General features: G+C 50.8%; 5 protein-coding genes and 1 pseudogene across 5 annotated transcripts; 3 read left to right on the top strand and 3 right to left on the bottom strand.

The window, feature by feature from the left end:
* Positions 1-3,482: 3,482 nt before the first annotated feature.
* On the top strand, positions 3,483-7,287 carry LOC100905319 (MFS-type transporter SLC18B1-like; annotated as a pseudogene).
* Positions 7,288-9,216: 1,929 nt separating this feature from the next.
* Positions 9,217-11,628, top strand: LOC100905172 (uncharacterized). The gene is made up of 5 exons (XM_003739769.2): positions 9,217-9,527; positions 9,648-9,890; positions 10,003-10,278; positions 10,397-10,574; positions 10,656-11,628. Exons 1-5 carry the CDS (start codon positions 9,327-9,329, stop codon positions 11,375-11,377), a joined length of 1,620 nt encoding a protein of 539 aa, XP_003739817.1. The 5' UTR covers positions 9,217-9,326; the 3' UTR covers positions 11,378-11,628.
* Positions 11,629-12,344: 716 nt separating this feature from the next.
* Positions 12,345-16,504, bottom strand: LOC100906252 (major facilitator superfamily domain-containing protein 12). Its single transcript, XM_018642245.1, is given in 11 exon segments — positions 12,345-12,714; positions 12,883-13,013; positions 13,190-13,467; positions 13,544-13,636; positions 13,724-13,816; positions 13,917-14,099; positions 14,193-14,316; positions 14,446-14,569; positions 14,572-14,652; positions 14,787-15,139; positions 16,418-16,504. Coding segments are annotated over 10 exon segments (1,548 nt in total). The 5' UTR covers positions 15,124-15,139; positions 16,418-16,504; the 3' UTR covers positions 12,345-12,610.
* Positions 16,505-17,077: 573 nt separating this feature from the next.
* On the top strand, positions 17,078-20,559 carry Ge-1 (Enhancer of mRNA-decapping protein 4 homolog Ge-1). Its single transcript, XM_003739768.2, has 3 exons — positions 17,078-17,412; positions 17,523-19,749; positions 19,861-20,559. The coding sequence occupies exons 1-3, from the start codon at positions 17,078-17,080 to the stop codon at positions 20,122-20,124; spliced, it is 2,826 nt and encodes a 941-aa protein (XP_003739816.1). The 3' UTR covers positions 20,125-20,559.
* A 252-nt stretch (positions 20,560-20,811) lies between these two features.
* On the bottom strand, positions 20,812-23,244 carry LOC100904889 (cell division cycle protein 23 homolog). The gene is made up of 8 exons (XM_003739767.1): positions 23,079-23,244; positions 22,833-22,974; positions 22,594-22,731; positions 22,180-22,513; positions 21,847-22,080; positions 21,380-21,751; positions 21,128-21,261; positions 20,812-20,995 (listed from the first exon to the last, which is right to left on the bottom strand). The coding sequence occupies exons 1-8, from the start codon at positions 23,242-23,244 to the stop codon at positions 20,812-20,814; spliced, it is 1,704 nt and encodes a 567-aa protein (XP_003739815.1).
* Positions 23,245-23,503: 259 nt separating this feature from the next.
* LOC100904745 (transcription initiation factor TFIID subunit 8-like) lies at positions 23,504-24,578 on the bottom strand. Its single transcript, XM_003739766.2, has one exon. It carries the CDS (start codon positions 24,245-24,247, stop codon positions 23,504-23,506), a length of 744 nt encoding a protein of 247 aa, XP_003739814.1. The 5' UTR covers positions 24,248-24,578.
* Positions 24,579-25,890: the final 1,312 nt, after the last annotated feature.

Here is a 25,890-nt window from a genome sequence, read left to right as displayed (position 1 = left end):
GAGTCGTTGGATATAGATCTCCGCGATCGGAGTAGGAGGGGAGAAATTTCCGTCGGAGTTGGTGGGCTCGAGGTCAGCGAATGTGCTCGTCTTCGGGTGGATGCTTTCTTCCAAGATTCTGCGAGCATCTGAAGCGCATCAGGCCGACCACTCAGGAGCAGTTCGCTGCAAGAAGATTTTTTTTCATTTCAACAACGTGTCACAGCGTGTTCTCCCTCGATTACAAGACCGAGGTTTCGGTTCGCACTCGCCATGTCCCAACGGGAGAGCGGAGTAAAATGAACTCACCGGGGACTTTGGGGCAGGACGAAATTCTCGCCTGAAGCCGGGACCCTTTTTTTGTCGTGATTGATTCGGTTGTCCTTCGATTTCCTGAGCTGCTCCTGCAGGAGTTCCGTCATATTCGTGACTCCGGGTCTTGCCTGGACCTGAAAAAGGATAGCCGCTTTATGCGATGGTAGAGTCGCTGCTGATCGGTAGTATTCGGCATCCATGACAAGAGTGGGCTCCGACTCGCATGCCGGACGTAAGATTGATGAATTTCTTCTGTCTTGATTTGAATTCAATGCCCAACTGAGCAGGGATAGCTAAATAGACAGAAACAGGCTAAGCCTCTATCTTGTCCAATACAGAAGGCGGGAAGGTCGAGTACCGGCCTTGTTGAAGACTAGCCAAGAAGGCAGTGAAAGGATAATTGTGACGGGTGGGTTACTCACGAGAACCAAGATCGGCTTCCAGCGGTAGCCGGAGGATCTCTTCACTGCGTCCGGCTTCATCTTAATTATGGGCTCTGTCATTTTCGGAAACACTTTGAGATCACCTCGCCCCGTCAAGCCAAGTTGACCTTTCTCACTCAGAGAAGGGAGTCGAACCCAGTACTATGCTGTGATCGTTGACGCCGTCGTCTTTATACCTTGGAGCTTTGCTGCGACCACAGCGTTCTCTCCATCCGTACCTCTCTACTCGAAGGTGCGCGTCGTATCGACCGCAGAAATATCGTCCCAAGAGAACTGCGGATGCCACTGCCGGGCTCGCCGCAGAGGTTTTGTCTACGTAAACCGCTCTTGATTCGATACGCAGCAGACACTCTAAATGCGGTTTACTAGCAAGAGCATGTCAAGAAACCGAAGCCGACATCTTCGATATTTCCCGAAAGTCGCGAAGCATTCCTGCTCGCGGATCTCTCTCCGCAACGTTCGAAGAGGCATGCCTGTATAGATTTCTCAGCGGAAAACTCGCCACATGACTGGAATTCTATGCCTATTTACTTCAACAGCTGTCCAAACAACACAGACGTCATACCGGGCAATTGAAGTGTATCGTAGATTACCTAGTCGGACATTCGTCTCTGGATTCCTCAGCCCAGGAGGGCTCGAGCTCTAGAGATCTGAGAAAGTCCGATCTTGCAAAGAATGATTGTCGGATAAGCACCTGTATGACCCAGAGCAAATGATCGTGCACTAGGTTTATATCAGAGAGTTGAAATTGCGGAAATTTCGTCGTGCCCTTTGGATGATAATCGAACTTTCCATTAGCGGTTGTACCGCTTGCATTCATTGGTCCACGAATGCACACCTCGGGAGTTTCGCCTCAGGACCGGCCGATAAGTCTACGAGCTGCCTGTTTGACTGCTTTTTCTCCCGGCAAGCCAATATACTATATGGTCCCATGAACTACGACTGTAGAAAAGGCAGACTAGGCTGACCGCAGAAGGAGTAAAGTAGGGATGACAGGTGGTGCTGCTTGTACTTTCTCTCTCGAGGGCGAGGAGCACGGGCACTGCGGTTGCCCCTCGCGGATCGGATCGAAGGGAACCAGGCTATCGGGCGACTCGAACCAGAAGGGGAACTTCTATCCCACGAGTTGGATGTGAAGTTGGGAGCTTAAAGAGGTTTGAGGTGATTCAGATCCAAAAGGAGAGCTCGGCGGTACCGGGTCTGACTTTGTAACCACGATGTCTGCGAAACTGCGGCGGAGTGCTGAAATCCCGCAACGAGAGGCTGGAACGATGGGCCCTGAGGGAACCCGACGCGAACACTTCTATAGAACTCGTATACGGAGAGCTGGGATGGTAAACGTCCGGAGCTAGAGGAGCGAAAAGTAAGCTCATGTGCTGTGATGCGCGTGGGCCAGCTTTGCTGAGATGAGCGAGAGGAGGTGGCTGAAGGCCATTCAGACACGATGATGAAGATCGCGAATATTCTCACCAAACTCCGAAGAAGAAGTCTGGAGTCGGAGAATAAATTCGGATGCTAAAATATCCGAGAAATACCAAGTACCAAGGTCAACCCTGAGAGTGAGTCTTGGTGTTCACGAGGAATACGTGAACGGAACCTTCGAAACCAAGTTCCACCGAGACTGGATCGATGCAATGTCCGACGAGAAATTCCAAAACGGTACAGGACTTTAGAAACAGTGCGAGGAAAATTTCCTGGCATATCCTATATTGAGCTCATAAGCGGTAACACGATAGGCAGTCGCCTCCTAGGTAATGCTGGTGCGGGATGTTTATAGACCAGGAAGCTAAGGCTTCAGTTCAGAAAGATCAGAGCGACCTTGAGGAGCATGTGATTCTTGAATGTGGAAACCTCCTGGTTGCTGAACGTATCATACGGGAAGTGCTGGGTCTACGCGAAGAGAGCACCCCGAATATGCAATTCGGCTCAGGAGTCATGTTGGCAGATCGAGAAAAGTTCAACAGCGACAACCTAGACGGACACGTCGTGTAAATCCGCACCCGTCATCGACAAGCTGAGTCATCGCCCCGTATTCCAGGGTCTCACCTCCTTCATTCGAAATGGTGATATACATGGGGAGGAGGTTGTTTGGCACTCATTGAATCAATCATCATCAATGGAGGTCCGAAACTGGGTTGACCGAGAAACTGTAATTTTCGATCCACCGTGCGGAACTCATGATAAGATCGTATGTCTCTCTCCGCTAAATGTGTACCATGTTGAATGCGATGTGAGTAGCGCCGTCGTGTGGAAGCAGGAAATCAAGCGCGGCCAGCCGGAGTCGGCATCTTCCGGAAGAGGGTCCGACTCCATATGTACATACAATCGACTCGGTGAAAGTTCGCCAGCTCGGCAGTCGAAAGCTCGCAGCATAGGTACGTCATAGAATCCGAGCCCGACATTGAAAGGACTAAATTATCGTCCCGTGCAATTGAAACATGGGACCGCCTCTCCGCAATGTCGTCAACGCCGGGTGAACTCTTTCTCCTAAAGGTGAAACATCTAGCGCATTTCCGTGTGCTGCACTCGGCTGGAGGTTCTCCCGAGCCTCGTTTGACGAAGCGTTTCCTCCATCAGCACGAGGTCTCGCTTCTCCTACGAAGGCCAGCTTCTTCTCACTTACTCGCCTTGCTGTATCCGTTCGGACTTCTTGAGGTGTCCTTGCCCAGGGAAGTTTCCGCGATTCTCCGGTCTCCGCTTTTTCTTTGGGGGAGTGCTGAGGATTTGAAACAGCTGAATTCAGCGATGTACGCTGCACCGGAATTCCCGCCGAAGCAAGGCATAGGCTACTGGACTCGAGAGCGTATCGTGACCGTTGCATTGTCCGGCCTCGGATGTATGGTACAAACCGCCTCTTATTCTGTGCTAGCGCCGTTCTACCCGGGTGTTGCGAGAAGCAAAGGCAACGACGCGACCCAAACCGGGATCGTCTTCTCTGTGTATGCATTCGTCGGATTTGTCAGCAGCCCTTTCATCGGAAAGTTGGTGAGTTTTTCTGAGCTTTCCAGGCTCTCTGGAGGTCCGTGGAGTGAGAAGAGGGATCCAGGGATTCTCCATTGAGGCTATGGTCGATGCATCGAGGCCGGAGGGGCTCCATCGATACCGAAGTCTCGTTCCACAATGGGGAGTTGGCAGCTGGGGACCGCTTCGGATGCGGGAGCGATCATCCGGACGCGGTCCCTGACTTCGAATCGCCGCTGACGAGCCGATGTATGTTGAAGGATCAGAGGCGTTTAGAGGGGCTCGAACCATTCTCTTGAGCGCACGGACTGGCTGGATCGAGTACGGGTCCTAGGAGGACGGGGACTCATCAAGAGAAATTTTCGCTCCGGCGTCGTCCGCTTGGAAAAATAGGATCTATTTCGGATCGCTGCGCTCAGCATTTCGGCGAGGGCTCGAGCCACCGACGCGAATATCTGTACACGAGCCTCAGCTCCGGAAAAGGCATACTTGGAGCGGGCGCGAGGAAATCTCAGTTTTTTTTCTCCAGAAGCGTGAAGTCTACGGCTGACAAACTCGGATAGCTGCTCCTCCCGCCGATTACTTCAAAAGCTTAGAGCGGAAAATACTCGTTGACGGATGTGTCCGGTCTGGAACGTCATTCCCCGCCTTCGAAGGCAGTATCGGTCGCAAGTAGGAAGCGTATAAACCCGCTGTATATCTGCCGACATCAGCGAGCACCACTTGCTCTACAAGTAGATTTCCGCATGATTAGCCGTCTCGAATAGCCCAATGTCTGTTTAGTACAACGACTGGACTGAGTTCTCTCATCCGATTCGGAGAAGCTCCAGCTGTTCGGTCGACATCCATTTTCAGTCAAGTTCAAACTCGGTCTCTCCGACAGCTGTTGCTCTCGCCGCGCGAAGGGCGCCAGACATATCGTCGCCGACAGCAGCGGGAAAAATCACCCGAGGAGCTCAAAGTCTCCCAAATTCGTAGCTGACCCGACAGGGCTGCTAATCTACCGGCCTCGACGGATGGAGGATTGTCGAAAAAGGAGACCTACAGGAAAAAAATCTTTGTTCCTTTATCACCGAAAAATCATCCTCCGCTGCAAAAGATGGTTCGGCTTTCCCCTGTCATCCTCATGAGGGTGAAGACGAGGGAGAATCTCCAGTTTACCGATTACAGCGGAAAAGGGCCTTCCTCGACCGAAGGTCAGGGTCTCCACAGCCTCTGAAACTACATGCACCGTTTGCTGCCGAGTTTGACATATCCCCGATGGCAAGCCGAACATAGGAGCCCATTCCCGTAGAGAATCCCGCAGTTTTCGTCCCCGACATTGAATATCGAATGATTAACTCTCCGCGTCAGTTATGGGGCAGCGAGAAGATCCCAATTCGCTGGAAACGGGAAAGAAATTGCTCGGAGCCTGCGAAAATCGGGTGCTCTTCTTATTTGCAGCTGTCGTGCGGTATCTCCACGAAGAGGGTGATACTGCTCGGTCTAACTCTGGATGGCCTGTTCCTCATTTCCATGGCGTTCGTGACGATTATCAAGTCTCCAAACCTATTTTTCGTCACGTCTCTCGTGATCCGCGTCCTGGAAGCCGTCGGGTTCTCCATGTGCCTTACATCCTATTACACTTTAGTGTCTGCGCAGTTCCCGGATAAATTAGAAATCATGGTGGTAAGTTGATGAGGATCCCTCTAGTAGTTCTTGAGGGGACGGAGATTGGATGTGGTATTGTACATTTGCCACTAAAACTGATTGCTTCCACGTTTCAGCCTCTTCTAGAGACAGTTTTCGGGATCGGAATCATGATCGGACCTGCGGCGGGGGGTCTGCTGTATAGCGTGAGTGTTTTCCCCAAGCTGCAGTTTCGATTTCCTCCGTCGATAGTCCTTGTGCTGCTGCAGTGGCAGGACTCTGCCGCAGCCTTGATACCCTGAAATAGATGGAGATCCCCGAAGCCGCCACGGCTACAACTATCGAATAATATCACTTAATTTTCTGCAACCTCGTAATGAGCAATTCGGGCGGACACGTCGAGTGACGATTGCGCTCCGAAATTCTCTCGGTGAAATTTTAGACGATAGAGAATGCTGGAGCTGTACTCAAACTTGTTCGGACGAGCGAAATCGGCGACAGAAGAAATCACTGGAGTACTTTGAATCGTCTCGTCTCTTGTTTGATTTTGACAGACCAAATAAATCATAGAGTCCGTGTATTGGCCCTCCTGTCGGTTCACGGCCGTTCCGGGAGCTGGGGCGCCTCTGATTCCCGGGTCAGTGTGCGGAGTAGTCGGAGGACCAGGAAAAGTCTCGCAATAGTGGACAAGATCAGAAGCAAGCCTGACGATGAGTGATTTTCTTCTCCAGGTTGGCGGTTACCGTCTCCCTCTTTTCGTGTTCGGAACGTTGAGTTTACTCCTTGCAAGCCTAGTCCTGTTGCTTTTACCTGATGGGACGAAGAGCAAATCTCTCCCTCTCTCCACGGGTACCGCAGAGAACGAGGAGAGTCTGCCGCCCAGGGTGAAGATGAGGACCCTCTTGAGAGATCCTCGCATCCTATTCGACCTCATCACTGTCACGGTTTGCTGTCTGATGGTTGGTTTCAACACTTCTACGCTGGCTCTGTGGATAGAGCAATTCGACCTCTCCATTTATATGACTTCTCTGATATTTCTAACCTACGGGATCGTGTACGGCTTATCCAGTTTCGTCAACGGACTCATTTCAAACCGATTGGTGAGCGATTCGTAATCTTATTCTAGAGCTTCGGTGATCTTTCATGGAAAAATACTTCCGGATCTCTGATCAGGGCTGCTCAAAAAGCGAAAATCACTCCGGCTCAGAGGCGCCCGATCAATTTCAGGAGGACTGTAGGATCCTAGTGTTGATCGGAGGAGTCATTTTTTGTGTTGGAATCTCATTGTTGGGCCCACTGCCCGGTCTCCCCATCGACTCGTAAGTACGGAGTTGTGCGAGGAGCATCGCTGAATTTTATATCTGAATAATGGAACTGGGAACGCAGTCTTCACGGATTTTCCAGGTCACCGTGGCTGATACTTCTTGGGCAAGTTCTGATGGGGATCGGAAATGGCGCCATTTACAACCTCAGCTACGTCCACGCTTTGAAATACGTCATGTTAGTACGCGGATCAATTATGCGATGCCGATTCTCTGAAATTTGATCCCTCGGATGTATTCGGTTCAAATGCTGTTCAGGAGACTAGAACTCTCGCCTCCACAGTGCGCGGAAGAAATACGCCCCCACACCCGCAACATACGCTCTCATAGCCTGTTTGATTTCCACCGGCTTCTTTCTTGGAGCTTTCATCGGTCCCATCCTCGGGGGTTTCCTCTTCGACAGGATTGGTTACCCATGGGCCACCTCTTTTGTCCTCCTGGTCGTCGTTGTTCCGGTAAGCATCGCCTTTTCGGACCCTATCGGTCTTCTGGTGGGTCGAGCTATCTCGCGATGATCCATAGAGACGAGCCCCGAAAGTATCCATCGGGCAATCTCATTTGTATTCCAGATGCTTCCCATGTATCCTCTGGTCATTCGAGACCATCTCCGCGGAATCCTACAGAGCTCCCCTGCTTAGAGCTCCGCTTCGAAGGGAAACGTTCAGTTCACGGCCTTCAACCCGACGCTTTGCGAATATGTCCCATTTAGTGGTTTCCTCTCAGCATATCGGTGACACTCCGGAGCACTCGCCTCCATAGGATCTACAAGGTCATCAAACGAATTTGTGAATCACAAGAATAGAATCATTACCCAAGTTTTGTCTCTTTTTGCAACGGCAGCTCAATACAAGCGAGTAGGGGTACCTCTAGATACAATTTTAAGCCCAAGATCGAGCCCAGCTCGAGCGCCGAAGCCTTCAGGACTCTCGGTCACCCTTGTCAGAATCCACAGAGGTACGACAATGCTAGGAGGAGGAATTTCTCTCGCGACGACTCTACTATGTGCGGAGACCAGTTGATGCTTGATTGGGTTGTGAGTTCTATCGATGCGATTGAAGATTGAACTAACCATAGGATAGCAAACGTGAACACATCCGGTTATGTATTCAGAGCGTTCATCGCTCCATGAAAATCTAACCCCTATTCGGAACCGATATTGCTTCGACTCAAGCGAAGCTCTTGGCCATCGACACGAAGAGAACTATTCTGCTCTCAGAATGCCAATCCTGAAAAGGGTTGGAGGACCGTGGAGGCTTCATTGGAAATTGGAGGCAGCTTCCCGTTCCAATCAGCCGATGGCCTATGCGGTCCAAGTTTTCCCAATTCCTGAATATCAGCCAAACCTGAAGCATTCGCTCGTCGGGCCGCATCGACCCCGGACTTGAGCTCGCCGTAATGCTGCCCCACCTCGGAGCTCAGCCGAATTCATTCACCCGCACTCTCCAGTGCATGCGACACGGGATCTTCAAAGTTCGAGCTCAGCAGATTGCCAACTCGATGGACACGGTAGGCTCCTTCAACACATTCATACTCCTCTCCTTCAGTAAAATCCCCCGCTCGAGTAATGATCCTCACAGGGATCATCCTTGCTCAAATTAAACACCTCCCATGTATCCAATGGAGCCACGAATCCGCGATACCTCGTTCGTTTCACGAGATCTGAAATTCTCAGTATCACGCCTGGAAGGTCGACCTGAGCGGGCTCCCATGACATATTCCGTATGAGCAGGCCTTCGATAGCGCTTCGCTCAAGTCCAGTTGCCTCGTCACCCCCTTATCCGGCTTCCCTCTAGAGAAGGAATCGTAGAGGGTACTGATGCTCATGTCTGCGATGCATTGAAGAAGACGAGCAACACTCGACCCTGGGAGTTTCTCTATCTTGAGGAATTCCGCCGCTGAACCTCCCATTTCCATCCCCAGTGAGATACTACAGGAGCAATAATTCCGCCGATGGAGCGCAGCGTTCTCCCATTGCATCTTCTCCCGGTTTCCGTCCCTATAGTCCTAGTGAGGAGATCGCGGTGTCTAGCGAAACAGTTGTCACGATGGAGAGCCGCAGTGTCCGGGGAGCAATTCAGCTTCAAACCTCCCGGAGCTCCCGTGGCTCGAATGACGGCTGTGGAGAGCTTGACGAGTGATTAGTGGCTCCCCAGGCCTCTTGTGACTCGGTATATCCTCAGGTGCCGTTCCGAATGTCGGGCAGTGCGAGACGCTGCGAGACTGTCAGCAGAATCTGTGTATACGAATTCCGAATGAAACCTGTTCAGTGCGAGGACTCTGCCGGACTGAACACAAAAAAATATTTGATCGGAGATGGACCCGATACCTGATCGTCTCTGCGAGATCCCTTCCTCCAGTCGCGCCTCATCTGGCTCGCACAGGACACGGTCATCTTCACGTTGTGTCATCTTGTTTTCAATGAAAGGGTCAATAATCGTGGAAATAAGAAACTCTGGCCAGTCGCTGGTCGCCTTCCTGCGAGCCGTCGTGATAAGGATAATCCTTGGAGAGTGCTCGAGTATTAGAAATTGTGCCAACGGTCTCGGAAGGCCAAGCTGACGGAGCTGACAGTGATAGAGTTATTGTATAGAGTTCCCTGCTTCCTCCGTTCGCGCTGTACAATTAGGCGCTCAGGTGCGATTTTCGAGGGTCGGTTGTGCTCATTATCCGCTCCTCGATGTCTTCCTTGAAATCCCTGGGACTGCGACTTCCTTTCCGAGCCTCATCGTCGCATGAAGAAGCAGCAGAGACTCCGGACCATTTGTTTTCATTGAAACGGAATGCGATCCATGCTCTCGGAATTCTGAGCAACTTGGATGAGCAGCGGAAGAACGCCTCGCACTACTGTGACGTTCAGATAATCACATCTGACCAGAGGGTTAGTTCAATTACAACAAGTCGAATTCTCCCGAGTCTCGCTCTCGACTCACGAAAACTGCAAAATATTAAAGGGAGTGAGTTCTGAGAGATTTCAAGAATCCGTCTCGTCCTGCTTCAGGATCTCTGGGCACATAAAGTCGTCGTCGACGTCTTTACCAACTATTTCGACGAGCCGGGTCGTTTCGTATTGGATCATATCGACTCTAAGACCATGGAGGCTTTTCTCAACTACATCTACACCGGTGATCAGCCTAAGCTGGATGCCGAAAACAGCCTGAAGATCATGATATCCGCGCTGGAGCTTGGGCTCAAGCAGACTTTCCGATTTGCTATAAGTTACTGCGTGGAGAACCTTTTCGAGGCGAGCGATCGATTCATTATGTATGACTTTTTTCGATGCGATCATACCAATCATCTTGATTCGCCTCGCTTCCTATGGAGTCCAATCAATTCATCAGAAAGGTCTCATTCAGGTGATGTCGGGGGAATACTTCTGCTCATTATCCTACGAGACTCTCAGTAGCCTCCCACTGTTCGACGAGAGCTATCTTCTGGATAAGCTGAAAGAATCCAAATACCGTCGGATAATGCATAAATGGATCTCAATCGACCCCGAGGCCCGCTTGGGATACCGAAACGACATGGAAAACTTGTTTTCGAAGCTATGGACGCAAGAAGACCATGAACGGGCGCTGGCTCTCGGTGTCAATGAGCAAGGATTGTTCAATTTCGTTCAATTCAATCCCCAGGTACTCCGCCGGAGAGTTCTCAGTCTCCTCATTCTTGGATAGTATCGACGATGAAGTTGGCCGAGAACGACCGCTCTATCCCTGATCCCAATCTTAATCGAGACCCCCGTCATTTCAGGATCGGATTTGGTATCCCTGCGAGTTCTCATTCAAGCCCGCGGTGGAAACCGCTCTCTCGAAAGTTGTTCAGATGGGTCTCTACAAGACGGAGCACTTCGTATTCCGAGACTCTTCTGATAATGTTTATTATTCGTCGACTCAATTCAAACGGATGCAGAACAAAAGCTCAACTCTGGGTAAGCGAGAGCTCTTGCGGATAAAGACACATTCGAAGCCCATCTATGACGCCTAGAACTTATGGTTCCATTCCGATTCAGGTACTTTGGTGGGCTCTCATTGTGTGTCACTGCGGCAGATCGATGGTCACATCTACGCGTTATTCGACACGTTCAAAAAATGGAACGGCGAGAGTCGGAAATTCGAGACCGTCATTCCGAAAGACGTTTTCCACCAACTGGAGGTGAACGTGCGAGACTTCACGATAGATGACAGGAACACCAATATATACTTCTTGTGTGTGTCCCAAACTGACCCGAATCGCACGGGAATCCTCACCTACGCGCACAATCCTGAAAACCCGATTATGGTGGCCTACGCAGGATTGGCCACGGCGACGAGTATTCTGACAGCAGGCGACGATCATTTGATAGTATACGGGAATTCAGCGGCGAGTGCGAGCTTCCCCGAAGGCGATGTCTTCGTGTACGACTTGGCGCAGAAGAGGTTCCACCAAGATCTCTATCTGAATCAGAAGTTCAACGCTGAGGGCAGCCTGTTCCGGCTCAACAGTAAAATATACTCGCTCGAGACGACAAAGAAGGGTGACGAGAGGTCGCATTATCGAGTTCGGGGATTCCCCCTCAAATACGACCATCGCACACTTGATTCAGTCGATAGGGTTGATGAGAGCATATCCTCCATCAAGGCGGTTTGCGTCTGTCCACGGAAAGCCTACTATGACACCGTTTATGGCTCTCACCATCCCACTACTAGATTCCTTTCGATCGGAATCGGAAAATCCCTCAATGGAGTGGAGTAGAGACCCCGGATGCGATTATCATGCGCGATTACCGGATGCGAAGCTGGCTGTGCTAAGAGCGTCGACTGGAAAACCAATCGTGACAGGAGAACAGGCTTCCCGTTCACGATCTCCATCAATTCATTGCCGTCAATCATGAACCACGACGTATCGAGGAATTAATCCCTTGTGTGAATGAAATGGGTCCAAGCTCCCATGGATGGGACTGACTTGCTATCTTTGATATCGATCTCGGGAAACTAGATGAGAGAATGTACGGAAGTAGTTTTATGTCCTCGGAAGATAGCCTCAGTTTCTTGGTCAAATATTCCGGTGTAGTCGGGAATCGGAACCCGGCTCCCCGATAGTTCTGTTCTCGGATTCAATTCGTTCTCGTTTGTCGATGATCGGAGGTTGTGCTCTCGATTGTGGAGAGAAAACCCTCTTCCGGGTCTGGAAGGCTACCCCAGCCGAAACAGAGCTCTACATTGATTCAGGACCTAGAGTGCTCTGTTTCTCAACAGTATACACCCTGGGGAGGGCCGGTCCCTCCACATAGGCGCGAACGGAAGCGGGATGATCACATGGGAGATTCGTAAATACTCAAATGATCCTTTGTCAAGTCTGCTTGTATGTAAATATCCTCCATCGACATCTTTCCTGACAGAGATTTAGAAAAGTTCAATGACTACCCGTCGAACAAGACGACTCGCTCTACTGCGATAATCCTCCTTGGCTCGTGCGATTATGGTGGTGATCGAGAAATACTCTCCGTGACGACCCAATTCGCTAGAAAACTCCCAGAGAGACTAATCGAGTAACGGCGGGGAGTATCACTGTGCCGAATCGGCAGAGCGCCGGCTTCTCTCGAGTACACCCAGATCAAGAGCATCCGTGATCCACAACACCCCTAGATGATCCTGGTATGAAATTTTCCCGGAGGCATTTGTGAGCACAACGGGGAACTATTTCTAGAGAAATCAATACACGTTACTTCGAGTAAAAGCTATACAGCACGAGTTTTCTCGAGTTTCAATGTCTGAAAATGTCGCATCCTAATAATGGGGTGTCTAGGAGGACGGAAACAACTGTACAAATAATTCAACACGTCGTTCGTAAAAACACTCTGCTCCCGGAGAACCATGAAGAATGCATTATGAGCTCGAAGTCGATTGTCAAACGCTATTCACAATAAATATCACGCTAAAATAATCTGTAAGATGTATGAGGAAAAAGACATCTCCGAAAACTTGATTAGCTCGCTCCAATGAGCGGCGTTCTCTCCGTGGCATTGTCTTCATTGAGGCAATCATTAACATTTGCGTACGATCTATTCAACGGCGTGCGATTCATCAGATCTGAAACAAAATGAGCTCTTATCGGCGGAATCCCCTTCATTCGCAGGATATCTCTTGATCTCTTCGACTGTGACCAATAGGACATAAACCTAAACCTAGTTCAGGAACAGGGAAAGGGTTCGAAGACTTTTGCGCGAGAGGACTTGGCCTTATTGGACGAGAACGAACCTTTGCGACGATGGGATTGCTTGGTGTTGACCAGAATCAATAAAGCGATGAATCCCAAAACAGCAGCTCCGCCGCACGCGTAAACCATCACATAGTGGTAGAAGAATCTGACCGGTACTGTCAGGCAATTACTGTAGGAGAGAGAGTACGAGTCAGCAATGCACAAAAACCCCGACCCCTGCCGAATTGAAGAATGCCCAACCGAGCGAGCCTCCGACGAGAAGTATTTCGGATTCGACTGCTTAATGGAAAGGAAACTTTTCACTGTTTTGGAAATGCATGCGAGCGAGATGGCGAAGACACTCACTTGCACTCATGCAGACTCTCGATCACGATGACAATTACGCCATTGGATAACTTGTCGAGGAAACTCATCGCCCCGAAAACGAAGGCGCCGGAAGCCGTGGACGCCCCAATGAGCTCGTTCGTGATCGCTAGACTAGTGATGAGTAAAATTGTGCTGGCAATTCCAATCATTCCAGAAACCGCATATATCTCATATGTTTTGAATGTTGGAGCGCCGTCACCGAACTCAATCCAGACGGCAGCTGCGATCGCGAAGGTGGCCCCTATGGCGTATATGCTCTGCAAGAATGAGATTCATAAGGAAGGCGAATAGATTTCGTGGAGATGTTTGTTTTTCACAATTCTCCGCACGTACCCGTAGTTTCAGTCTTCTGGCCAGCAAGTTTATTGGGAATGATGCCACGAAGCCGCTGACGTACATCACAAGGGGGATGATGGCTATGCTGCTCTGTGGAAAATCAGAAATTTTAAATGATCCGAGGATTTCTAGACCCAGGGCATCGGCACTGTATCGCTCCGAGGGCATTGAACAGACCTTCGCGAGCTGCAAGGTCTTTTGCAAGTATAGTCCAATGAACACCTGAGACATGTTGACGTATAGTCTCGTCGCCATGTACAGGAGGCCTGTCTGAAAAGCGGAATTCATCATGGGAGAAACCTCCTGTCATTAGTGGGAAGAACATTTTGTTTCCCGTCTCGAGACGGGAGCGAATCAAAGCTCCACTTACAACATAGAATTGGCTCTCCATGAACCATTCTTTCCAGTTGAGGTGCAGCGATCGATCGGCTGTGAAACCGCTCGCATCAAATGCGGCATCATCTTCTACGCCATCTCTTGTCGGGTCAGGAACGAACAAATGGAATATAAGAGAGAAGACTGCCCCGACCGCAACCACGATGAGCACTATCAGCTGGGGGTCGGAGGGGGCGGAGGAACACAAGGATTAGACTGAGTCAAGAAATCCTTCGAAACTTAAGATTTTCGTCAATAACGACTCTCTCACCTGGAATGAGTGAGCGTCACCCGGCCCAATCTGATCCGAGGAGCTACTATCGTCAGAGTGTACATTCAGAACGACCCACGTGATGAGATATACTAGCATGTTGCTCGCAACGGTGAACGCGTATCTGAGAGCATGAGAGTCCACATTGATTATTGGGCAGAACTTGCCAATTTCTCGCGAGAACGCGCGATCTTTCCTCTCCGCGTAGCTCGGGTGGTAGATGGACAATGGTCGCGGCGTCGCGCACACTCACCGGAAAGCATTCAGCGAGACTCGCTCATTCGGTACACATGTCAAGTCAGGGATGAGGCTCAAGTGAGATATTTGGGTTGAGGCCCAGCCGAATTGGAAAATCACAATGAAGATTGAGTAATAAAAAACTGGGCCCAGCTATCAGCTCCGCTGCACCAGCTGCACTGCGTGAAAATGAAAGGGAAGCTGATGAGCACGGCTACCGTTCCTGTAAAAGACCAATGAGCCCAATTGAATTCCACAGTACCCTGCTTGCGAGGGGCAAGCGCACTCCCGACACCGATGGGGGGGTTTCATTGTAAGGACATCTTTCCTGAAAACGGTCTCTCTCTCGCAACTCACCCACGAGATGCCATCCTTTCCGTTTGCCATATTTCCCGCACAGCCATATCGTCCTCTCTTTGTCGGACTCGAGCCCTACAAACGGTGTTGCTAGACCGTCCGCGACTTGACCGACAAGCAGAAGCTCCCCGGCGAGCGTCGGTCCGAACTCTTTCACATAATTGAAGTATAACAATAAATAGGTAAACCACATCGAGGCACAAAGGTCGTTGAGTACATGGCCGACCGAGTAGGCCGCCTTCTGTCGGAACGCGAGACAGGAAAAGGGCCGGATCCTCGTCGAAGGGATGCCGATGCTGACATCCACCTCGTCGTCGGATTCGTGGTTCACGATCATTTTGTAGTTTTGAAGCCTGAAAGGATCGAGAGGTGATATTTTGAGGTCCGGCTTTTACTCTGTGTCTCTTTGAGGTTTGGATCAGTCTCGAGTATCAACTTCGTTCTGTTGTCAGAGAAGGAAACCGATAGACTCTGTGAGACCCCGCAGGGCACGCTCTGGGATCATTTTCACGGTAGAGAGGCACGGAGGGCATTTCATGAATGACATTCTTATTTTTTCGGTGCATTGTCGTAAGTACGAATAACGGCACCACGTTAAAAAAGATGACTGAGGAACGAAAGCGGATCGATAAGTCTTCGAGAGCTCTTTGCGACAACTCCGTCCCGAAACAAATTCCGCAGCGCTGAGTGCACTTCCACTTCAAGGAACATATGTTTCAGCTGCAAGCCTCAGAACACTGCTCCCGGAATCTGACTGTGAATGCCGTGCGCGAGCCTGTTGTCGCCCTCGAGCTCCGGTGTCAAGCACACACCACACCTAGCCAAACCAAATAGTTCTGGGAACATTTCTCGAACAATGCGAGACGACACTCCCGGCATCTGTAGGGTTTTCCGAGAATCGATCGCACACGATCCGAGCCCGAGCGCTGAATGATTTCACGCAGAACAGTCTCCAGAATCATGAATGCCGGGATTGTCGGGAAAAATCTGCTCAGGAGGCGAGCTCAGATCAATCCGATATCGCGTGATTCTTGAACATCTCCCCGAAAACTCACTCTAGCGCTCCACAGCCGATCACTGCGTCCGCCGCACTGAGGAGATATTCGCAGTGTCTCAACGATACCACTGGATTAAAAGTCCCCGCTAGTCGGAGACATCGATGATACTATCCGCAGAGCTTTAAAGCTGATGGAGCTTTAGTCATTCTTAGGGGAACCTCAAAATTTATCCGAGAAGCGAGCCACCACGGGGGCGGGGGAGTCCCCCTTTTCAGTGATTGATTGCGTGTGAGGCGGCCGTGTTCCCCCACACCGTGGCACCCTTCGCGACGATTTTTTCCGCCGTCGACAGCTTTCAAGATACTTCATTCATTCGATTTCATTATCTCAAGTATCTGCGTGTGCAGACCGACGTTGGATGAGAGACCGAATCTAATCCGCGAGGCGTTTGCTTGTAAACAGAGGAGGCAGAGATATTTCCGTCCGTTTGGTCACCCCTCCGAAGAAACGTCAGACGAAACTGATCGTGGCGCCGAGGAGGGCTTCTCGACTCCATTGACAGCCGGTCACGTCAATCACTGTCATTGAAAGCTCAGAAGCCTTATCGTTCCGTTCCGGAAGGTCTGTACTCACTCCACATCATTTGCGATCAGTGTCAAGTCGAGTTTTCGCTCGACGTATGATCCTCACGGATACTACGGCACCGCATCATTGGTTGAACTGAACATTGCCTGTTTATCTGATGATTCACTCCGGCCTGGCGTGGGAGAGGGCGTCAGGCCCTCACTTCTCACTCTCTTGCAAACCACCTGCTTCAGCACGCGTGCTTATGTGAAGAAAAAAAAGTCACCGCTCATTCAGAATCTACTCAGATTAGCCTCGCACCATAGCTCGAAGATGATGGATCTGATTCTCGGACATTGAGCGAAAATACTCGAGCAGTGCGGGTTCTCTTCGAAACCCCTCCGTCGCGAGAGCGTCGATTCGTATTTCCCGCTCGTAGCAGAAGCGAGCAACGCTCCGGCTAAACAACAAGTACAACAGTGCTGCTCGGACGAAATCAAGCATTTCTGACCGGAGCTCAAGCGAAGTGAGGAATCGTCCTGATCGAGTCTCTCGTCGTCGTTGTTCGGGCGTCTCCGCTCCCTCAGCAGCGCTTGGTTGTAGGTTGGAAACGTCAGAGGACAGAGTTTTAGCGCAGTTTCTGCGGAACTTTATGACTTCGCTCGGCTGCGTACTTGTTCTCTCAGTCGAGCTTTGTGGAACCTACGAAAGAGGATTCGTGTGCTGACGATGAATGGGTTGGATCCGAACGAAGCGACCGAAACTCTGAAGAACCTCCTTAAAGTTGGTCAACCTCTACTTTCCTCTTCTGTGATTGATGGTAGCGGCAAAACCGACACCCCGAGTAGCGTGAGTCTTCTGCAGCAGCTATTCGCAACCGCGGCCAACGTTGGAAGTATCAGCGGCATGGAGCAACTGGTCGAGCTACGCGCCTCGCCGGAGGGGGAAGCCATTCCTCTAGTTGCCCAGAAAGATGTCCGAATCGACGTGCGTGTCGACAAAGCCGAGTATCTGAACAACAAAGTCAAGATCCGCAATATCGTGGACCTCGGTTGGGAGAACAAGTGAGTTCGTCTTCCCGACTCTGTCTCGATCGGGCCTCACGTGTATGCGCTCGAGTCTCGTCGTCGGATCCGAGCGGGAAAATAACGGTCATACGTATTTCACTTTTCAGATTCACCTACGGTAATCAAATCGCCGAGCATTGCAGCCGGGGATACCTGGCCTACACTCTGAAAATGGCATCCGGATGCGGAGGTGTTCGGATCATCAACACGAACACCAACTGCAGAGCTCTGATCAAAGGAATTCAAGGCCACGTAGCGGATCTAGCGTTCGCTCACATTAAGAGCGAAGTGATTTTAGCGGTCGTCGATGATTTCGGCAACTTGTACATCTACCAGATCGGAGAGGACGGGGGTATCAGTTACTTTCCGCTTCTCCAAATCAACCGTCATCACAAGACCACCGGTGAACCGAATCGTGTGATTTGGTGCAAGTACATCCCGGACGATTTCGAGTACGTTCCGCAGAACAACGACCAGGACAATTTCTCGAAGTTGCTGATGGCGTCTCACAAGGGTCAATGCGAATTCTATTATGTCGACATGATCCAGACGAGGTACGGTCAAGGCGTCGTCTTGGATGAAGGAGATCTCAAGACAGGCTGTGACGTGGTGAGCAGCGTGATTCCCGGAGTCGTGACCGAGGGCTCGATCGCCCCCGAGGCGACCACGGCCGCGGTCGCTACGTCCACCGGGGTGACGAAATTCATCAAGTTGAACATGACCCAGGATCCTGAGAAGCGTCAATTGCAGTCGATTCACGAGTGGGCGCCGCATCAAGGACCGATCAGTTCGATATTCTTCCTCGACGATCACCAGTCGCTGGAAGCTGATGCTCGTTTCTGGGAGTACGTAGTCACGGGTGCCGACGAGAACCGGGAACTCAAGTTGTGGGACTGCGCTTCGTGGACCTGCCGTCAAACGCTCCGTTTCGACGGCTTCGGTCGAGAAGTGTGTCTCAAAGCCCGCATGGACCTCTCGTCGAACTACATCATACTCTCAGACCTGAGCAACAACATTCTCTACATAATACAGATTCACCGGGAGACGGAAAACGGAAGCACCGTGTCGGCCTCGTTCGCATCGATCGCCTATTTCCACCTCACCTTCCCGGTGATCAGTTTCACCGTGAGCTCTGTCAGTTACTGCAAGTTCAAGCCTATGGAAGAACACATTCTGAACATTCTTGAACGGGAGGATGATGACGAATCCAAGAAACTCGAGGGAGTGCTCGTGGAGCTCTGCTGGCTGACGACGAAATCGCTGCAACACTGCAGCATAATCTACAGGCCCGTCAAGGGTCCCCAACCGAAGCTCCCGAGAAGTCTCGCCTCGCCGGAACTTGGAGCCAGCCTTCCCGAACCAGCGATTCTATATCGACGTTCCGAAAGCGACGCATCTTCTCCGAGCAAGGAAGTAGCTGATATCCTTCAACAGACCGAGTCCGAAGAGAACGCGAACACCACGCCGGAAGAGAAGAACTCTCCGAACGATTTAGCGAAAGCCTGCGAGAAGCTCCAGAATCAGAGCGCCGCCTACGCTCCGACCACGAACTCCGACGACCTCCAGAGGAGCTTCGCGACCGTGACGCTCAATGTCGATGAAGTGTCCCGTGAGCTCGGGGTTCAGCTGACCAGGAGTCTCACGAACGACGTCCGCGAAGTCATCGCTCCGGCCGTGCAGACATCGATCAACAAAATCGGAGAGGATTGTAAGCTGGCGTTCCTGACCGAGGCACGTCAGACGACGCGAGACGCGGTGGGTCAGGTGATCTGTCCGACGTTCGAGAGAATCACCCAGAAACTCTTTGTCGACCTCACGAACACCATGAATGTCGGTATGAAGCAACTATTGGAAAAGATGGAGACTCATCTCGAGGCTCGAGCGAAGGAAAGGCTCGAGGTCAACAAGAAGCATCTCGAGGAGACTATGGTGGTTGCGGCCAACAACATGGTCAAGAGCATCAACAGATCTTTCGAGCACACGGTTGTCGAGAGCATGCTCCAGTGCAAGGAGGCTCTGACCACAGTGGTGGCGAACGAAATGGCCAAGTACGACAAGAGCCTCAAAGAAACCATCCGCGAAGAGGTTTCGAAAGCCATCCAAGCGGAAAAGAGGGCCGTCATGGCGAGTCCTGCGGGGAGCCTGAGTTCCGTTGACTCGAACAGGAATGCGACAGTGCTCTACGAGATCACGCATCTCCTCAGCAAGAACGAGGTCAGAACAGCATTCTCGAAAGCGCTTTCGGTCAGCGACCTCGACGTTCTCATTCAGACCCTGCGCCTGGCCGAGCATAAGAGCATCTTCAAGAGGGACCGTTGTCCTCTCACCCCTCAGGTAATTGAGAATTTTTCTCCTCTTTCCAAATCGGTCAGTAAGTTCGGGTCCTTTCCTCTATGGAGAGCCATGGAGGGTGATGGGATCTCATTCGAATTCCGCCTCTTGCAGGTCCTCGTCGCCCTCATCCAACAGCTGTCCGCCGATATTTTGACGCACACCCAACTCAAGCTGAAGTATCTCGAAGACGCCATGATGACTCTGGATGCTCAGGATGAAGTCACGAGGCAATTGCTGCTTCGTATCTTACCTTCATTCATTGAGTCACTGAAAAATTTCTTGAAAACCAACCCCAACCATGCGGAATATCGTCGAGTCGACCGGCTTAGGAGCATGGCTGAACTTTACACGGACCGCGTATCGGCCATCTATTAAAGTCTTCGAAACCTCATTCCCTCAGCCACCTCCGCGATCCGCTCTTTGTAGATTTTCGGAGCCACTCCCAGGCGCTACAGTCCTCGGAGGGATCCTTATGTACAGAATTAATCTCGGCGATTCCTTGATTTTCGTAATCTTTAGCTTTCTACGGTAGGCTAGTTCGGACGTTTCATTCATGCGAAATAATTCGAAACATAGAGACTTAAAATTTCTTCAATAGTGTCACGAACGAATCGTTCTCACATCTTCAGTCGTTGCCCCAAATAGTTCCCTGATCCCCGTCCACAACAAACTACCGGAAGTCGAAATACCTACATTCATTATTATCGATAGAAAGTGACTCATTGATAAGTCCTCATCCTTGTGAGTTTGTATACGAAGTAGCTCCATCCAGGACGGTTGGAGCCAATAATTTATCGTCGTCCATCAATAAAAACAGGGGGAGTTTTGAAGAGAATGTGTTTTCTTTCGAAAAACGAAAGTCAAACGCTCCGAGATGAATGTCGGTTCGAGTGTGGAAAACACGGTGAACAGTTGAGTCCATCAAGGAAATGTGCTCCATCGCATGTCCAGCATCGCTCGGCTACCGTGTGTTGGCCTGGAACGTCTCACCTCCGGAACCTCTCTTCCTTTCGGATCCTACGACTTGGAGCTCTTCCGTGCCCTGCATTTGCCGCCTATACTCTACAACGAAGTATCTAGAACCATGCTATCCGAGGCGTCCGTCATGTCCACTGTATCATCCGAAACGCCTGCTTGAGGACTTCCTCCTCGTAAACGATCCCGCATCCTACGCGCGGCTTCTTGACCTTCGGGTATCTCATCGAGCATCTTGAGATAACTTTGAGCTTCGTCCGCGTCGCGGGTCCTGCATAGCAAGTGGAACTCGATTACTTCGACTGACAAGTCGGGGTACGAAGTTGAACGGAAGCCTCATCTCGTCCGTCGGGAGCTTTCAGATAGCTTCGACGAGCGGAAAACGGCGAGAAGGTGCACTCACAAATAATATTCGCACAAGAATATGAGGGCTGTCATGAGCGGCGAGCTGGTGCGGTCTCGAGAATCCCATGCGAACTTCACATAATTTTCGTAGGCGAACCTCGCTTTCTCGTTTTCTCGTATGGATAAGTAGAGCTGGAATGATCGGAATTCTCAACGCGTCATTCTACTTCCGAGTCTGGACAAACCTACAGCCCGTCGCTTGTCGATTCTGATATCATTCATTTTTGGGCTAGCGTCCCATCGAACCCACCCTGGCCAACCTGTACAGCGCACATGACGCTTGTTTGAAATCGTTGCCCTTCGCGAGTTCATGCGCTTGAGAGTAACAGAGAGCAGCGAAATCGTTCTTCGCGGACTTCTCGTAACGCTCGGCGAGCGAAAACATCATTTGGGGGCAGGTGGGACGCAGACGCTGCGCCCGCTCTTGATAGTAAAGCGCGTGGGAAGACATCTTGAGCTGCTCATACATCAGAGATAAACTGGCCCAGGCTCGATGGTCTCGTTTGTTCACTTCAATGGCCTGAGCGTAGGAGTGAACGGCCGCGTGATAGTTCTTGATGGCCGCGTACTCGTGTCCCATGAACGTCCAGGCGGGGAAGTAGTTGACATTTATTTTGATTGCCTGTAAATCACCGGGTGTCTCATAGCGGACCCATCGTTCACACACAAAGCGAAAATCCGCTGCGGACTCCGTCGGAGCCGGTACCTGACACGAACCTTCTTGAAGTACAGAAGTGCCTGAGCGTGTTGCCGTCGGAAGCTGAATACGTTGCCCACCACCCCACATGTTTCACTACGATGCGGGTCGACCGCTTGCATTTCTTGAGCTAACTTCGCTAGTTCCTCTTGCTGCTCACCAACAAAGAGGATATTGGACAGGGTATCCAGGTTGTCCAGACGACACGGATCCGCTTCCCGAACTTTCATGAATAGTTCCTGAGCTTCGTCAGCCTGGCTCGGGGAAATTCAAGTCTCAGTAGATATCGGGACAATATAATCCCTTCGAATCTGCAGCTCCCCGAGGAAATATTCTGAGGTTCGGAAACTCACCCCTGGAGGGTATCGAGCGTTCAAGGACACAGCTCTCTGAGTCGTAATGTACGGACAATCGGGAAATATAGTTTCGAGCTTCGACCAGATTTGCTGGACGGCAGGCAACGACGGATCAACGGCGGTCAGTGTTTTACCCAAGAACATCAGGGTTATCCAATTGTACGGTAGTCGCAATGAAATGACCTCAGCCCTCGACCGCGGTAGGAGGGAGAGTTCCGTCCAGGCCGCCCACAGGAATGGTTCATGTTTCAAGGCACTCTGTAGCGTCACCATGGCTAGAGTGTGCAGTCCCATGATTCGCTGGACGACTCCGAAGAGGTAGAGACAGTACCTATCGAGCCGAGAGGTGGACCTGAGATTAAACTGTCTGACCTTCCATATCACGTAGTGAAGAGAAGTTGAAATACTGACCCGTCTTTGGTGACATCGGGGTCGTTTTTCATTTCCCAATAGAGGGTCTTCAGAGAATCGTCCTTAGCTCGACTATCCACGAGTGCACCGATGCTCTCTCCGAAATTATCAGCACGCTTCGTCTCACAGGATTGATATCTGTTGATCGAGAGTTCGAGATCTGACCAGCTGGGCAGACTTCACGAGGCTCGCTAACGGATCCACGTGGATTTTTTAAGGTCCAACCAGAAGAGAATTACTTCGAATAGTAGTAGAGAAACTTGGATTTCGGCGACTTCTCCTTCTTCGCAAAATACTCAGCTCGATTGTACTCTCTCCTGTTGAAGTATGCGAAGCAGCGCAGATATCGCTTATCGGTTTCCTCCGCGAAGAACGAATCGTCTGACGAGACAGGAGCGAGAAGAATAAATAAATCACCTCTAAACGGTAGTCCTCGAGTCCGAATCATTAAGAAACCGCCTTGAAGGCAGTGTTGTTGTACCCACCATCCGGCACCTCTACATCTTTCAGACAGACCAGCAGTTCTGCGAAAAATTTCGTAGACTGCAGAAGACCCCGGGCTTGGCATGCTCGGTAAGATTCCAAAATCTCGCTTTTGATTTGGACAGCGTCGAAGTTTTTCTCCAATAGTGATGAGATCTCGGATTCCATGTCCGCTATTTTCCCCTATCGGAGCTCACTGCAAGATAATCAGCTCTCGTGAGTTCCGCGGAAAAAATACGGGACTTCTCTTGGAGGCGCTGCGGATACCAGTGCGGTTTCCAATAGTCTGAGTCGCCCGAAAAAAAAACGCCTCTCCGGCATGATTATAGGTGCTGGGCGATATATGCTTTATTATATATGTATGTATATTTTTGTACAAGATCAATCATATTCTGAACAATTCAACAGGAGTCCGTTTAACGCGGTCTCAATATCTCCTCCGAGGCATTTTCACAGGTCTTAGATACGGATTATCAGGGACGCCTTCTCGTTCGGGAAGAATTTCTTCTTTCTCGTCGTCGTCCTCGTCCTCAAATATTTGATCCTTCGGACAGAGGGCGATCATCCACGGCTGAGGGTGCGGCTTGCAGGCGATCAAGGGGTACAATTGAGGATTATCGGGGAATAACGTGTGCGTACCCGAGGTTTTCGCCACGAATCTCGTCAGGGCTCGCTCAATGTCACGTTTTTGAGAGGCGAGTTTCTCCCTGATCGCCACGTACTCGGTAACGGGCTGACGATGCGTCGACGTGTGTACGTAGGCATGAGAGTCGGGAAACGGCGGGAAGTGATCAGGTATGTAATTGGGCAGGTTCTTGCGTTCGCCGGTCTGGAGAGTCCGCGGCGTAGAAACCCTCGGTTGGGCCATCGGTGCGGACAAGGTCACTTTGCGGGGACGTCTTATGAATTCCTTCAGACCTTCCATCCTAATCCCGGAATCCACGATAGCGAGGCAAACATCAGCTCCACTGGCTTCGGTGCGGCCTCCGAGCTCCGCGTACGCCTTTGCCGAGTGACAGATTTCGATAAGCGTCGCTTGAAGTACTTCTGTCAAAGTTTCCAGAGCCAGCGCATCGCAACTGCTGAAACCCTGTTCCAGGGCAGTCGCGCAAACTGCGTTCCTGATAACTTTTCTGTATACTTCGCTCGCGCTTGCAGAAGACGAAGTCATCCTGATGCGTTGACCGACTCGCACGATATGCCCGCGGGAAACAAGTCTAATTGAAGATGACGCTCATCCAGTCCGCCCCACCACGGCTTTGGAGATCTTCCTCGAAAGACAGCGCTCAATTCCGTAATTCAGATCGGGCCCCAACGTACCTGAGATTGAAAGGCGGCGAAATGTGGATTGGCGCGTCTTCGGAATTTTAAACGAAACTTTCTTGAGAGAAGACTTTGCGTGAAGCGTTTTGAGCCAAGTATATCTTGACAGGCCACTGACGCTGGAAGTCTATTGATGGAAGAATGTTTACACTTTTTTGAAGCGCTCGAACGGTGCCGGTCGCGAATTTCGCCGAACCGACTCCCTTCCACCGACTGCCAGAATCAAAACAATAACAGTCTGAATGATGATCTTTGCTTTCGATGCAGCCCGCTTCCGAGCTTGAAACTCCGCAGGGCAAGCAGCGCCAATTTCACAATTCCTGCCTCGGTGAGACCCCAGACGATTCGCTGCAGAGTGAGACGCACGCCAACGCACGCCAACGCACTCCCTCATCGATGACTTCGAGGTGCTGCAGTCGCGACTCATCGGCGTTCCATGACACACGGCTCATGATCGAGGAATTCCAAGGGGTAGACTCACTCAGAAACCCTCCCATAATCTCCGCAACGTTGAGAGGACTGGGAGATGAGGGAAATCACGAGCGGCTGCTTCAATCGCTGGAAGGATGGCTCGTGATCAAGGAAGTTTTCCATCGATATCGGATCTTCAAAGAACGGGCACGCGGGCAAAGAACTCGATAAGGCATCGAAATGTCCCACAGTGGTACTTCGCGCAGCCATTCAGCAAAGAACTCGACAAGGCATCGGAATAATTCGAGTGGGATTCCCCCCGGAGACTTTTGGCGAAGAACTCGAGAATGCATCAAAATGCCCCAGAGTGGGACTTCGCTCGTAGTCTTTCAGCGAAGAACTCGACAAGGCATCGAAATGATTCGGAGTGGAACTCCGCCCGTAGACTTTCGGTGAAGAACTCGAGAATGCATCGAAATGCCTCAGAGAAGGACATCGCTCGTAGATTTCCAGCAAAGAATTAGAAAAGACATTGAAATGTCCCGGGGTAGTACTTCGCCCGTAGACTTTCAGCAGAGAGTTCCAGAGAGCATCAAAACGTCAAAAAATGGACTTGGTTGCTGGTCGAAGTCGGCGATGAGAATTGGAAAGTACATCGAGATATAAAGAAGAAGGGCAAAAGCAGAGAGCTTATTCTGCTCTGGATTGATCCTTATTCAACACTTTTAAAAACTGAAAATTATTTACCATACTTTGGATATGCTCCTTGAGCACGCAGGATGGAAAACTAATCAATCGGCAAAATATGTATCGTAACTGGAAACGACGGAACACTCCTTATTTGTAGTCTCCGTAAACATCTGAAACTGTGGCCTCCTAGGCGATATCTTTTTTTGAGCTGATGCACTTTTTCTTTCCGAGACGTCTCGGAGGAAAAAGAGGAACTCCGTCATGCGAGAATTATGAGTCTTGCATGCTTTCAGCGACTTCTCCTTGTTTCGCAGACAGCCAAGTAGCCACTCCGTCGTCCACGCGCGGCTCATGAGGCGCACGAGTTGCTCCGTGGGACGCTGTTGCCAG

This window comes from Galendromus occidentalis, unplaced genomic scaffold (assembly GCF_000255335.2).
Source record: "Galendromus occidentalis unplaced genomic scaffold, Mocc_1.1 scf7180000076583, whole genome shotgun sequence".
NCBI lineage: Eukaryota > Metazoa > Arthropoda > Arachnida > Mesostigmata > Phytoseiidae > Galendromus > Galendromus occidentalis.
This window is presented reverse-complemented; position numbering and strand designations above follow the sequence as displayed.